Source organism: Neoarius graeffei, chromosome 5, assembly GCF_027579695.1.
Source record: "Neoarius graeffei isolate fNeoGra1 chromosome 5, fNeoGra1.pri, whole genome shotgun sequence".
In the NCBI taxonomy this organism is placed as follows: Eukaryota; Metazoa; Chordata; class Actinopteri; order Siluriformes; family Ariidae; genus Neoarius; species Neoarius graeffei.
Window position 1 is genome coordinate 66,297,046 of NC_083573.1, and position 16,222 is coordinate 66,313,267.

The 16,222-nt window shown below is 40.8% G+C and overlaps 2 protein-coding genes across 2 annotated transcripts in view; one reads left to right on the forward strand and one right to left on the reverse strand.

Moving 5' to 3' along the window:
- wdr26a (WD repeat domain 26a) overlaps window positions 1–2,391 on the forward strand; it is an 11,231-nt gene extending 8,840 nt beyond the window's left edge. The window contains exon 14 of the mRNA XM_060922264.1: window positions 159–2,391. Coding sequence (XP_060778247.1) covers window positions 159–181 — 23 coding nt within the window. The 3' untranslated portion in view covers window positions 182–2,391. The remainder of the gene's footprint in view (window positions 1–158) is intronic.
- Window positions 2,392–3,463: 1,072 nt separating this feature from the next.
- Window positions 3,464–9,189, reverse strand: cnih4 (cornichon family AMPA receptor auxiliary protein 4). The gene is made up of 5 exons (XM_060922265.1): window positions 9,083–9,189; window positions 8,593–8,661; window positions 8,047–8,159; window positions 7,805–7,945; window positions 3,464–4,608 (listed from the first exon to the last, which is right to left on the reverse strand). The coding sequence occupies exons 1-5, from the start codon at window positions 9,149–9,151 to the stop codon at window positions 4,581–4,583; spliced, it is 420 nt and encodes a 139-aa protein (XP_060778248.1). The 5' UTR covers window positions 9,152–9,189; the 3' UTR covers window positions 3,464–4,580.
- Window positions 9,190–16,222: the final 7,033 nt, after the last annotated feature.

Sequence of the window (16,222 nt, forward strand, 5' to 3'; positions counted from 1 at the left end):
AATTAAAATTGAACAATGCTGTAATGAATTACAGCACTATTCCCGTTCTTTAATAGCCACACCTTGTATCTGGACATTGTGTGAGCATTCTGTAGCTCATGAATGGTGAACACTTCAACAAAATAAAATAGCCCTACATATTTTTTCCTCCTCCATAGAATGCTGTAGCATGGACAGTTGATATTGGCCCTGGAGCAGGAGGAAAATCTGAGTAAACACTGCAAGAAATTATGGATGAATGAAGTTTAAAAAAAAATGCACACTGATGATTTTCTGGAGGTTTATCCCCATAGCAACGAAGAGGCTGAGTTTACGCAGTAAAGTCGGACCACTTGAATGAAACGCACCTAACTGCTGGTCTTTAGCCCTCAGACCTGCGTGGCTTCGCTCAGGAGGCTAACTGACCCCAGTCTGATGTCTGAGGAGCTGCAGCCTCACAAAACACACCAAATTATTATTTATTACTCTTATTATTTATTGCTGTGTATCAATTGAGGCATCAGGATTGAGTTGTAGTCATGATGTTCTGTTCTTTACAATATTCACTCAGCGAAGGTTTTTTTTTTAATTATTATGAATATTTTAATCCGTTTAGCTCATATGATTTCCCTCGAGACCTCTGAGGGCAGCAAGGGTTTGTAGATTTTGGAGAGGTCTGCTAAAGATTGTCCTTTACCCTTATAAATATTGTGTTTTTCAGGCACCTGTGTGATTGTGTGCCTGAGAGACGTTGTCACCAGCAGAATGTAATAATCTTCCATATTTAGACAATTTTAATTGACTGACTGAATTTGCAGGCATTTTAACAGTGAGATTAGACCCATTTCAGTTTCTGAGGACCCCCCCAAAAAAAAGTTTATGGTACTTTCATTATCATTTCTGTATGATGGGTAAGTGTGTGAGAGGTGATGCAGCTAGACAGTGAGGGGACAAGGTGAATAAACTTTATCCTCACAGCAATGCTTGGTATGGGCCAGGGGAAGACAGGAAGTGTAATGTCCCATAAACTGACCTTACTTGAATCTTTTAATCTGTCAGAAAGGGACTGGCCCATCAATAAGACTCATCATTGAGATTTGGGATAATCGGCCCATGGCCATTCTCTCTTCTCCGCATGCTCCTTGTTCCCTGCCGTCCTCCTTGCGGACACCATATAAGACTTGGACCTTATTTACAAGGTTATGAGCACATGTAAATATTGACCATTAGTGCAAGAAAGAATGCTTTCCCATTGTAAATGGCTAATAGGTGTTGGTCATACTTGGATTGTGTTATTGTAGTAAGTTCACAGTTAAGCTTTTCAGTGAATTAATTGGGTGTTATTAAATCGGGTGTCATGTACGGTGGGGCTGAATTGGATATGATTTTTGTATGATATGGTAACTTGCTCAATGGTGTTGATACTGGTTGAGAGGACTATAGTGCAAGGGTAATGTAAGCAAGCTAGGGCCTAAACAAGCCTTCAGATCATCTTTCCTTAATGTTTTGGCTTATTGCAATATCCATCCTAATGTACTAATCCCCTTATGTCAGTCAGCTGTCCTATTTAGATTTTTTAAAAAATTTTTTTAAACATTGCTTAGATATACAATTGAATAATCTTCACAGTTGTTGGATTTTTTTTCTTGTTTTATTTGGCTTAATTCCTTGTTTATGTCTAAAGTTCTATTGATCCTTTATTTTACTTCTTATTCCCTTAACTATAATAGAAAATATATCTTCAGAAGTGGCCTCTTAACTACCTTTCTTTTTCTCTGTGATGTTATACTATACAGAGTGTTACAGTCTGGTCATTAAGCATAAGGAGCTTTTGCTTATTATGATTTGCTTGTAGTATGTGCGTTATATGTGTGTGTATTTTATGGCATGTATTATGACCTGGTCAAGAATATCATTTAGACTGAACATATCTTTCCTTCCAAATGACATTCATTTCCACCTGCATCAGGTAAGCTCCTCTGTACAGGTTATCCCTCCCCTCACCAGCCAAACCTGTCCTGTCATTGAGGAGTCTCTCTCTCTCACACACACACACACACACACGCAAAAAGAAAAAAAAACACTTCAGTCTAATGTTAAAACACTGTAATCACCAACATTTTGTTCAATATTCTGCATATGCAAATGACATTCTTGGTGACATTGTATTTCATTTTCAGAGGATTTGTTTTTGCTTTCCTGTGCTGTGAAAGCATGGCTGTGAGCCAGCACGTTAACCACATGGCCCAGGGTGCAATTACCGGGCAAACAGTTTGCTTTGCATCAGGTTCTGAAAGATCTCTTTTGCATTTAACTGTGTTAATATTCTAAGTGATTGTACCGTTATGTAATGTGTAGGAGAAGTCTTACATATGCATATTTTCAATAAAGCATTCAGGGTTTTAAAAAACAGGTAATTAGCAGTTTATCAGTATTCTGCTGGGTAGCATAACACATGGATCTGCTTAGGGCAATGTATATGCTTGATAAGTTGGGTTGTTCTTGGACTTAAACAAAAACCCTGAGATACACTTTCCATTTTTTTAAATTTCCATGCAGTTTTTTTTTTTTGTAGTACATTTGGGGGGAAAAGACAGCATCATGGTATAAATAAATACCCTCGAGTCATTGTAGCTTAACCACTATAAAGGAGAACTGTATTAAATCAAGCAAATCGTCCAGGTAACATGTTAAACACACCAGTCACAATTGTTCTCGCTCTAATTTACAATTTTGTACTTGCAGTGCTGTAGCCGATAATGAACAGGCTCCTAAATCACTCTCTCAGTGGACATTGCAACTAGGAAGAAAGTGTGGAGATGGATTTCAGTGAATGAAATGTCTACAGGTGTGAACAGCGGCTGGTGTTTCAACAGTATTTATACACCTGCAAAAAAAAAAAAAAAGTGCTCAACTTGAATGTAGGATAAAGAAGGAAGAAAATGCAATCACTAAAATCCTTATATCCATCCCTGAATACCTTGCAGAGATTTGAGTAATGCATAAACTTGGATGCTTAGTGTAATAACAGGCATCCCACCGCCATCTGTTTGGCAATGTAGATTTTTGTCATTTATAAATAAGAATATGAGGGAAAGATGTTTGATTCTCTATGGTTCTATCTTGGCAAGAATATGTCTCCTGTAGATAATAAATCACTACTATTAAAGAAACCCTTCATCTTTAGAAATCACTGCTGCCATTAAGGCAAACTGCAGTTGCAATGAAAACAGTGGAATGATTTATCCTTCTTCCAAACCGACCCTATATCTACTGCTGAAATGATATACACCTCATATGTTGCCTTTTGTGGATAACAGAGCTGGAAACTTGAGCTGATTTACAAAAATGTAAACAATTACATGAAGAATATACCCTAGCACTATCACAAATAAGTGGCTTAAAAAAAATTTGAAAGCACAATTACAAACTGAAGAAAACTTACAAACTGCAACTTGAAAGAAACACAGGCATTACTCAAGTGTAAATGTTAGTGACCGTTTCCTGATTTATGTGGCAGTTACTTTGACTTAACACTCCGGTACTGTGCCTTTTTTCAAAATCAGATCAGGGCAATGTCCAGGAGATAGCGTTGACAAGGAGAAACTTAACTGTTTTGCAATATTATACAATCACACACAAAAACCAAACAAAGAAAAAAAAAATCCCCGGGCTTTTCTGCTTTCGGGCTAGTCAAAAAGTTAAATCAACATGAAATGGATGAGACTAGAAATGCTAAAATTACCATAAAAAAAAAAATATATACTGCAACTAAACGCCCATAAACATAGCCCAGTGACCATTCCCAGCTTATTACCCCTGAGCGCAGTGTTTTTTATTCTAACTGGACTCATCTTGATATATGAGAATGGCTCAAAACCAACAAATTGCAGCTCGATACAGAAAATGATACATTTGTTAAAATGAAAACCAGAAGGCACAGAGGTAACCATAGTACCCTCAAGACAAAGGAATAATATTGCAGAAAAGAGGAACACAACCTTTACATAAATCATAAGTATAAAAAAAAAAAAAAAACATCCTGACTTAACCTTAACACATGCCAAGTCAGTAATTTAAAATGTGCTTGTTATAATTTGGAATCAATCATTCTTAATAACAAACAAACATTATACAGCGAGCACATTCCAGCAAATGACAATGTCCATCTGTGAGAGAGATGGACAAAAATTTACAATGACGGCACATTTAAGACAAGCATGTGGAGACGTGACGTGCTCACGAGCTGTAAGCTTATCAGTTGCTCTGATGAGTCAGCAAGATTGTCATGTTGATTCAGCCCTGAGAAGCAGCGCACGATGTGAGCAGCGCTACGGCTTTAATACAAACAGCTAAATCAAGTAACTACACAAAGCTTTACTTCAATGCAAATACACAAGCGAGGAACACATAGGAACGCCAGTCTCTCAAGTTGATTATTTCTGTAAGGGGAAGATTATAGTCAGGATGACATGTCTGATGGAGTGTTTTTTTTTTTTTTTTTGTTGGATTGGCTTTAGCTGTGAGCGATGACCATTTATTCACAGCACAAAGTGGACAGTTTATGGTTTGGCAGTTGAGGTTCTTGCGTCTCTGCTGCATCAATCATTGATCAGCGCCAGGATCATGCTGGAAGTGAAACCAGAGAGAGAATGTGTGTGTTAGTGAGTGTGACTATCCAGGCAAGGGGCTAAATGGACAGAGGTTAAACCAGGAGGTAACTGGTAGAGAAACTCTAAACAGACAGCAGGGTCCAATTACTGGATAGGTGCTGTTTAACTTTTCATTTGAAAAATAAACCTTGCCTACTGACTGTCATTTAACTCATTTTATAGATTATGCATTATTCTTAATTTAAAAAAGGAAAAAAAAAAAGCCTTTACGCTCATCTTTATACAATTTGTTTATCCCACCCCTTCAAAACAAAGTATAATGCTACACAGTGATATCACTAAACATTTTAGAAAACCCTGGTCAGACAAGCAGATGATGAATGTAACGGTCAACCATGACCTTCAAAGCCGACAGTAATTACTTTGCAGTGTCACCCATCTTACCCTGGGCTATGTGGTTAACTGTTGTATGAAATGACTAAAATAAGTCTTGGAATGAACCAAGAATAAAACAAAAAGCCTTACCATCTTTTCAGAATCATGAACACGTGGAAAACACTGATACAACTGAATAAAATAAAAGGTTGACTCAAAGCCATCATATAACTCTCCTGCTTAGTAAATGCAGTCACCTCATAGTTGAACAAGATCACAGAAAAAGTCGACACTAACCAGCCTTGAACGGGTTATCAAAGGACATAACACCACATTAAGCTACACTCTACATTAGAAGCTTTGTTAGGAGAGGATAATCTCTTGGTCTGTATTAATGAACTTCATTAGCAGACTAGCTCTCTGAATATTCTTACACTTACGTTAGCTACCACTTTTACTCTGGTCAAATAGGCTTTCAGGTAAACACCACATGGGACTGGGCAGCACACTACAGCTTTCATGTGGGCTAGCTAATGAAATTCTGATCTGACCACCCCTATTGATGCACAAGACCTTAACCTTAAAACACTGAATAAGTACTGATATGCTACATGTTTGTGGAAATCTGAAATCACACCCATATGTGGTTCTTCCCCAAACCGTTGCCACAAAGTTGGACACGCACAATTGTAAAGAACATTTTTCTTGCTCTAGCATTACTATTTCCCCCTTCACTGCAACTAAGGTTACATTCACATGATCTGGTTGAAAAGACTCCAATCTGATTTTTTTTTTTTTGCCTTAAATGTGACAGAGCTGCTGTTTTCAGGGCTGTGTGGAAACAGAAATCTGACTTTCAAATCAGATTTGAGTCACTTTGGCCATGTTCAGTCAGTCAGTCAAAATCCGATTTACATGCATATACGATTGGAATCAGATCATATGTAGCAAGTCTGAACAGTCAAAAGTTACAAAATCTAGTTTCTACATTTACATGTGGTTTGAAAGACCATTTAAAAAAAAAAATTATATATATATATATATATATATATATATATATATATATATATATATATATATATATATATATATATATATATCTCGCTTTTGGGTCTGACTGCTCTGATCAGTTTTTTTTTTTTAAATGCCTGACTTTTTTGATGCCATGTAAAGTTCATGTGTACATCACACGTACAAGAAACATGCTAGTTTGGTGGTGCTCAAAAAAAGCAGAGCAGACAAACCTCCTGACTGACGCAATCCCATTATTTTTTTTCCCCCTTTTATGAAACCTGCACCACAGCTCATCTCATCTCATTCATCTCATTATCTGTAGCCGCTTTATCCTTCTACAGGGTCGCAGGCAAGCTGGAGCCTATCCCAGCTGACTACAGGCGAAAGGCGGGGTACACCCTGGACAAGTCGCCAGGTCATCACAGGGCTGACACATAGACACAGACAACCATTCACACTCACATTCACACCTACGGTCAATTTAGAGTCACCAGTTAACCTAACCTGCATGTCTTTGGACTGTGGGGGAAACCAGAGCACCCGGAGGAAACCCACACGGACACGGGGAGAACATGCAAACTCCACACAGAAAGGCCCTCGCCGGCCACAGGGCTCGAACCCGGACCTTCTTGCTGTGAAGCGACAGCGCTAACCACTACACCACCGTGCCGCCTGCACCACAGCTCCATGTGGCAAATCAGCAAGCCCATTTCATTACCCTCCCTTTACATGCGCTTGGGTCAACTACTTCCATTTTCAGGTGCAATGTTATTACTATAGCAACCAGCATGAGCAAGATTGAGAATTGTTACACACAGATCGGCTCTGATCACTTGCAATATATAAATCAAGGTCAGATTCTAATTGGACAGACCAAAAAAAAAAAATTGGTCTGACAGTCTGAACATAGCCCTTCATATGTGATCCTATATTGGATATGTATCCGACATATGACATGAATGAGAACGGTCAGATGAGAATTAATGTGGCTTTTTGCTTGTGCACCTGCACTGAGTGATGTTTTCGTCAGCCAGCACCACAGCAAATGACCAATGAAGGAGAGCTGCAAAAACTAGTCGTCTGGCCTTTTTTTTTCCCCCCCCTTCTCAGCCTGATGAACTGTTTGCTGTACTCCAGAGCAAAACATGGTGCATGTTAGCTACTAGTGCATCCATTTTGTTGGTTTTAAAACCATGGTGACCGATGACTCATACAAAAATGCATCTGTGTGCACGCATGCCATTTCAGAGAGTAGATGCATTCACATTACAGTTAGATACGGGTCACTTGTAATTATGAATGTGGACCATGAAGAGCTGAGCAAAAATACAGACCTGAACAATGAGGCCTGTAAGGTGAATGTAGTCAAAACCTGTTTCAGCAGGACAATGCCCCTGTGTACAAACTCGAGCTCCATGAAAACATGGTTTGCTAAGGTTGGAATGAAAGAACCCGAGTGACCTGCACCAAGCCCTGACATCAACCCCACTGAAAACATCCGGGATGAACTGGAACACCAACCATGCACCAGGTGTCCTCACCAACATCAGTGACCGACCTCACTACTGCTCTTGTGGCTGAACGAACACAAATTCTCACATCTACACTCCAAAATCTAGTGAAAAGCCTTCCCAGAAGAGCAGAAGGTTATTACAGCAAAGGGAACTAAATCTGGAATGGGATGTTAAACAAGTACAAAACTGATGATTTAAAGGTAACTTAGTGTTCAGAAGTACATGTTCCTGTGGCAAGTTTTGCTCATCATGCTCAATTTGTACATCCACTCCTACTCAGCATTGCAAGTGTGTGCACGCGTGTTTTACCTGTACAAGTAGATGAAAAAGCAGAGTAGGTGGAAACCTAATTTAATCATGCTCTCCTTCATATGGGACTTTAACTGTCCTCTGTTGTGGATCTCTGTTGGGTCGAACACTCCCATGTTACCCATAGGGACCTTCAGATATCTTGTAAAAAGAAAACATGTACAGTTTAGCAACACGTGTTTATTTAGAAGTATTCTCTTTAGTGAAGTTTCCAAAAAGCACTCGGACATCTCTCAGCTCACCTGTAAACATTCCACGATGCCACAGGTACATTGAGGAGGAAAATAAACCAGTGCATGGAGACTAGCATTAGCAGTGTGGCCAGAGCCTGACCAACTAGTTCAGGTACAATCCACTACGAGCACAGAAAATAAATTATTATTAGTCATCATCACAAAGTACATATAAATGACACCTTAAGGAAGACAGGTTGGTTGAGTTTCAGCTGTTCAATGAAAGTAAAACACAACCTCCAAAACAAGTACTTTACTCTTCCCCATCAGACTCGACACACACATTATGAAAACACTACAAACATTTCACAGCTGGTAAACACAAGACTAAACCTGGGACCAGTTTAACATTTCTCTAAGGGGTTGGATGAGGTGCAAGGCAAAAAAAAAACAAAACCAAATGTACAGTGTGTGCGCCAGAACATGATTTGCGCTGGAAGGCAAATAATGAGGAGTCTTGGCTGCGCTGTGAAACTGAAGAAGGGAAGGGAGGAACCGTGACTAGTTAGAGATGCTTGATCCTAATCTGCAATGGAAAACCTCATGAATACCTACTTTGTTTAGCTTTGAACAGCAAGCTCGGGCATTAATGTAGTCACATTCAAGATCAGATAGAGTGATTATCTGCAGTGAGTCAAGGTCAGTTAATGCTCATCGTTACGGAGAAAAAACAAAAAGAGACAGTCAGTTTACAGTAAATCACAGTGTAGGAAGTGATCCAACAGCCTGCAGAGCCAATCAGTTCATTCATATCACACAGTACAGGTCAATAATGTCAAATGGTTTAATATCACGGTACTGTTACGATCGAATATTTAACTTAAGCCGTATTAATGAGGACTTTGAGAATAAAAGACCTGGAGCAATGTGGTTTATCGCAAGCTCAGCTGGTGTGTGTGTGTGTGTGAGAGAGAGAGCCGCCTCAATGCTAAGCAAGCAACTGAAAAACACAATAGCGAAGCAGTTTAAAACCGCAGACTCGAATATCCTCAGTGTATCTGTAAACCAGCTGCAGTATTAATCCGCACAACACTGAAAAGGATACAAAATACACAGACAAGAAAATCAAAGCGCAGCAGTCGACAAGCGACAGGATAAACACAGCAGCTTCCATTTTCAACTTCCCAACCTACGCCTACTTCCGGCTACTTCTATTTCCGGTAGGGCTTCTTCTTCTTCTTTCGGTTTTATGGCAGTTGGCAACTCGCTTCAATGGTGCATTACCGCCACCAGCTGGACTGGGGTGTGATACTCGAGTTTAAAAACAAAAACCTAAATTATTTTAATTAGACCTGTGTTCCTTAAAAAGCTAAATACATACACTACCGTTCAAAAGTTTGGGGTCACCCAGACAATTTTGTGTTTTCCATGAAAAGTCACACTTTTATAAGTTGTAAAATGAATAGAAAATATAGTCAAGACATTTTTCTGGCCATTTTGAGCATTTAATCGACCCCACAAAATAATGTGATGCTCCAGAAACTCAATCTGCTCAAAGGAAGGTCAGTTTTATAGCTTCTCTAAAGAGCTCAACTGTTTTCAGCTGTGCTAACATGATTGTACAAGGGTTTTCTAATCATCCATTAGCCTTCTGAGGCAATGAGCAAACACATTGTACCATTAGAACACTGGAGTGAGAGTTGCTGGAAATGGGCCTCTATACACCTATGGAGATATTGCACCAAAAACCAGACATTTGCAGCTAGAATAGTCATTTACCACATTAGCAATGTATAGAGTGGATTTCTGATTAGTTTAAAGTGATCTTCATTGAAAAGAACAGTGCTTTTCTTTCAAAAATAAGGACATTTCAAAGTGACCCCAAACTTTTGAACAGTAGTGTATTTGAAGCAGACTTCACCTGTATTTCTTTGCAGAATGTCCTCCAAGTTTAACACTAATTGTTTCCCTTGCAACTGTAAAATTAATCTTTGTCTTTCTTCCTGGTATTTAGGACATTGCAAAATAACACGCTCTGTAGACTCTGGGCTGCCACAGAAATCACAGTTTCCATCTGCATGCTTTTTTATGATCACCAAAGAACGATTTAATCTTGTGTGTCCAAACCTCATTCTCGAAAAAGCATCCTCCTCTTCCTTACTTCTGCTGGTGTTTCTACTCTTTCCCACTTTGTTCTGGATATTATAAAACTGTCTCCCAGTCCGACCATTTTCCCTTAACTATGTTTTTAACCGGGGCGGCACGGTGGTGTAGTGGTTAGTGCTGTTGCCTCACAGCAAGAAGGTCCGGGTTCGAGTCCCGTGGCCGGCGAGGGCCTTTCTGTGCGGAGTTTGCATGTTCTCCCCGTGGGTTTCCTCCGGGTGCTCCGGTTTCCCCCACAGTCCAAAGACATGCAGGTTAGGTTAACTGGTGACTCTAAATTGACCGTAGGTGTGAATGTGAGTGTGAATGGTTGTCTGTGTCTATGTGTCAGCCCTGTGATGACCTGGCGACTTGTCCAGGGTGTACCCCGCCTTTCGCCCGTAGTCAGCTGGGATAGGCTCCAGCTTGCCTGCGACCCTGTAGAACAGGATAAAGCGGCTAGAGATGATGAGATGAGATGTTTTTAACCATACTTTTAATTAAGCGACTTCAATATCTCATCATCTCTAGCCGCTTTATCCTGTTCTACAGGGTTGCAGGCAAGCTGGAGCCTATCCCAGCTGACTACGGGCGAAAGGCGGGGTACACCCTGGACAAGTCGCCAGGTCATCACAGGGTTGACACATAGACACAGACAAACATTCACACCTTCGGTCAACTTAGAGTCACCAGTTAACCTAACCTGCATGTCTTTGGACTGTGGGGGAAACCGGAGCACCCGGAGGAAACCCACGCGGACACGGAGAGAACATGCAAACTCCACACAGAAAGGCCCTCGCCGGCCACGGGGCTCGAACCCGGACCTTCTTGCTGTGAGGCGACAGTGCTAACCACTACACCACCATGCCACCCACATTTATTTCTTATATATCTCCATCCTTTTTTGTATACTTAGTACTTTTGCACTACTCCTTCACTGCCTTATCTTTTTCTCTTTACATATTTTGCTGCTGTAACAAATGTTTATAATACATAGGGCCAAATTACTCAATTCTGATTGGTCAATCAAGGAGGGCTTTTTTCCTTAAGACAGGGCCGTATTTCTGAAATGCTATAGACCCCTTCGCATGTTTGTAAACAAACCGACCGTTGCCAGGATGCGCGCGCAGCCTGGACCCAGAAACAATGGCGCTGCCCATAGATCAGCATTATGAGCTGTCAGATTATGCCAAACAATTGTCGTTACAAGATCGAGAATGCTACATAAATAAGTTAACTCTAACAAGTGGACATCGCCTACCGGATCCGCATTTAATTAAAGAGTGGATGGACGATGTTAGTAAGTTCCCTGGTATACAATGGCCAGATATATACTCGTACCTTACTGACAAGACTTCAGTGTACACCCATGAAAAACTTTGTGCCTACAAGTCTTTAGACGCATATGATTATGTTATGTGCAGGCATGTACAACTTGATTAACAATGGGACATTCATATTCATTTTGTTTTAATCAAATTATGCCAGTGATGTGATGGCAATGTGGCTTTAGCTACAACAGCAAATCCCAACACTAAACAGCAATTTGCAGGAGGTAATGGCATGAAAGGAATGATGGTGTAAAGAGTGCAGCTAAGAGAAATCAGAGCTGCGTAAAAAGCGAGAGGCAGAGAGCAGAAATGAAACTGAACGGGGCGGGAACTACAGTAGGTTAGAGCAGTCAACGTAAGTTGGCATTTAGAGTGAGGGCACACAATTTCACCTTTCCATCCTTGCTTTAAAATTGTGATTTTCGGCATACACAAATAATGATGGCACAAAATCCGGACTGCTTGAGTCAAGCGAAACCTCTCCTACAGACAAAATTGCATGCAAAGCTAAGTTAACATGCTAACAATATTCATTACATTGTGTAACTATGACCCAGCTAATCAGACAAACGCTACCAAAGTATTTTTGCTACATCAATAAACGAAGACTAGAAAGAATAAAAAAGAAAGATTTAATAAATAGCCTGATCTTACCTGTGATGAAGTGGGCGCTGCAAACCCGCGCGTTTTTGATGGTGCTTTCATCCCAGTCTACACGTTTGATGGCTTGTAGTCATAGACGTCGGCGATTTTTTTGGAATGGGTGAGATCCTGCTGGAATTCTGTACATTTTAACCCCATCACTGCTACAATTCTGACACCCGACAACACAACAACTAGGCATTTCTGAGTCTTTTTTGGGTCCAGGCTGCGCGCGCAATTTCCGCTTTCGTATGAATGACGTTAACTGCGAAGGGGTCTATTGGCTAGTTCGTTGCTTGGTTACGGTTACAAAAATTAGCAGTCAACAAAATGGCTGACTCTGCTGAGTAAGCAATGCCGCGTTTCGCTATATTTGATGAAGAAATGATAAACCAGTTGAAAGCTGCAAGCGGAAATGAAGATACCAAAAAAGTACGAATTTTTGGCTTTCCGTGTTTAAGAAATGGGCCGCAGAAAGGCAAATAAACGACTCTAGTGGCCTGTGAATTAGACAAGGTGCTATCGCAGTGTTATGCAGAAGTGAGGAAAGAAAATGGGGAAAACTACGAACCAGACTCTCTTAAAGTAACGCAGGCAGCATTGGATCGGCATCTGAGACAAGAGAACTATCTGGGATCAATCCTGAAAGATGTTAAAATCCTGTCCAAAATCCTCGTGTCGTGTCATGATGAACAACGCTTTAGAAACGGATTCCAAATGTGCAAGATCAGTCTCGCGCCCTGATTGGTTCAGAAAACGGGAATGACAAATGTTGTGAACTTGAATGGCTTCCAAAGTATGAATTTGGCCCGATATATTATAAACAAGGCGGCACGGTGGTGTAGTGGTTAGCGCTGTCGCCTCACAGCAAGAAGGTCCTGGGTTCGAGCCCCGGGGCCGGTGAGGGCCTTTCTGTGCGGAGTTTGCATGTTCTCCCCGTGTCCGCGTGGGTTTCCTCCGGGTGCTCCGGTTTCCCCCACAGTCCAAAGACATGCAGGTTAGGTTAACTGGTGACTCTAAATTGAGCGTAGGTGTGAATGTGAGTGTGAATGGTTGTCTGTGTCTATGTGTCAGCCCTGTGATGACCTGGCGACTTGTCCAGGGTGTACCCCGCCTTTCGCCCGTAGTCAGCTGGGATAGGCTCCAGCTTGCCTGCGACCCTGTAGAACAGGATAAAGCGGCTAGAGATAATGAGATGAGAGATTATAAACAAGTAATCGTATGGTTCCTCGGTTTCCATCAAATCCTGCGCTCTGATTGGCTGACGAGCGGGTCCGTCATTCACAACAACAACAAAAATGATAGCAATTTTTGTCAACATTTACCTTTTTTTAATAAGATTATCAAAAAACTTAATTTTTGCCAGCATTTCTCAGGAGAATAGCATTAATTTTACATCATGGATAGAGATAACGACAGTGTTCACAGCGAAAGCGAGTTTTACTACCCTGAGGAAGAAGAAATAAACATTTCAGGAGAAAGCTAAAAACTTCTAACTTGCTAACGCCGAGCAAAAACATGGCTGAATCCTGAATGACTCCTTTTTGTATAAATAGGGGACTACATAGGGGCAAAATGTAGTTGTTTTCTTCTTCCTTCGGTTTTATGGCGGTTGGCAACTAGCTTCAATGGTGCATTACCGCTACCAGCTGGACTGGGGTGTGATACTTGAGTTAAAAAAAAACTAAATTCTTTTAATTAGACCTGTGTTCCTTAAGAAACTAAATACATATTTGAAGCAGACTTCACCTGTATTTCTTTGCAGAATGTCCTCCAAGTTTAACACTAATTGTTTCCCTTGCAACTGTAAAATTAATTACAAAATAACACACTCTGTAGACTCTGGGCTGCCACAGAAATCACAGTTTCCATCTGCATGCTTTTTTATGATCACCAAAGAACGATTTAATCTTGTGTGTCCAAACCTCATTCTCGAAAAAGCATCCTCCTCTTCCTTACTTCTGCTGGTGTTTCTACTCTTTCCCACTTTGTTCTGGATATTATAAAACTGTCTCCCAGTCCGGCCATTTTCCCTTAACTATGTTTTTAATCATACTTTTAATTTCTGCCTTGCTGTAAGCGACTTCAATATCTATGCTGGGATTTCCAGCTGCTTGTTTAGCACACTTATCTGCCATCTCATTCCCTACAACTCCTATATGAGCTGGTACCCATACAAGAGTTATCTTAACTCCTGTCTTTAACAGATTATTTGCAACTTGTAATATTTCATACAAAATGTCCTGCCTTGATTTTGACTGGGATGTTCTAATGCTAATCAAAGCTGAGCTGGAGTCTGAAGCAATTACTGCCTTCCTTGGCCTGTTAACTTCCACCCATAGCAGGGCTAGCCACACAGCAACCAACTCCGCTGTATAAACTGCTAGATCATCATTGATTCTTTTTCCTACTTTGACTTTTAACTTTGGGATAACAAAAGCAACCCCAACTCTTTTACCAGCCATTTTAGAGGCATCTGTATATAGAATTATATCCTCTCTATATGTCTCCATAAGATAGCTCTGAACCCTTAATTTGTCCATGTTACTCTCTTGCATCTCCTCTAATAACCCCAGGTCAATGGATATCTCTTTAAGGACCCATGGTGGGACAGCTGGGATAGGCACAGCATGACTTATCTTTAATTCACTAAACCCTATCTCATTAACTTTATCATTAATCACCCAACCAAAACTTCTGACTTGGGCATTTCCACGCTCTTGACATTGCCTCAGGACTGGTTGACTCTGTAGTTGTTTTCCTGCCATGGAAGTGCACTTGTATACCGAGGAGGAAGCAATTTGCATTACAGCCGTGAATGGCGGCTCGGCTCGGTTTTCCCTTTCAGGCGCTCTCGTTTTCTGTTAGAATTTGGTAAAGAAAAAAATAAATATATTATTTACCAGCTTAAAGTGCCATTCCACCATTGGATGTATTCTTTGGCATAAAATACAATATATTTTATGACAACATGACTAGACAGAGAAATCTTTTAGCTTCAAAATGATATATCAAACATAATTTTTTGACAACGACAAGTATATTAATTTTGCGACCAAAGTCACCTACCCTTTTAATTTCCGCGCGGTAGTGAAACATGATGTCATCGGCAGGTTCCCCTTCTTGTGTACCACGTCACGTGTGACGTGGCACAGATTATCAGCAATGGTGGACAGAATGCGATTTCCACTTGTCGATTGCTGTGCCGATATTCACCATCGACCGTCTCCTTTGGGCATCACTTGCTATTTTCCTTCGCTTCTTTTCCGAAGCTGACAATCACGTTCTATCCACCATTGCTGATAATCTGTGCCACGTCACACGTGACGTGGTACACAAGAAGGGGAACCTGCCGATGACATCACGTTTCACTACCGTGCGGAAATTAAAAGGGTAGGTGACTTTGGTCGCAAAATTAATATACTTGTTGTCAAAAAATTATGTTTGATATATCATTTTGAAGCTAAAAGATTTCTCTGTCTAGTCATGTTGTCATAAAATATATTGTATTTTATGCCAAAAAAATACATCCAATGGTGGAATGGCACTTTAAGGTCGGTCCGTATGGTGAAATACCGTGACCTCCCAGCTGGTATATTGTATTAAATTCCACAAGTCACTTTATAATATTTTTGCTGCTGCATAATTTAATTTAATTTAATTTAATTTAATAGACTTCATATTTTAGGCGGCACGGTGGTGTAGTGGTTAGCGCTGTCGCCTCACAGCAAGAAGGTCCTGGGTTCGAGCCCCGGGGCCGGCGAGGGCCTTTCTGTGCGGAGTTTGCATGTTCTCCCCGTGTCCGCGTGGGTTTCCTCCGGGTGCTCCGGTTTCCCCCACAGTCCAAAGACATGCAGGTTAGGTTAACTGGTGACTCTAAATTGACCGTAGGTGTGAATGTGAATGGTTGTCTGTGTCTATGTGTCAGCCCTGTGATGACCTGGCGACTTGTCCAGGGTGTACCCCGCCTTTCGCCCGTAGTCAGCTGGGATAGGCTCCAGCTTGCCTGCGACCCTGTAGAAGGATAAAGCGGCTAGAGATAATGAGATGAGATGAGACTTCATATTTATTTCTGTGCTGAGCCAAGTTGCAACAAAATTTTGTTCGGTGTACACTTGTTGCAGACTGAG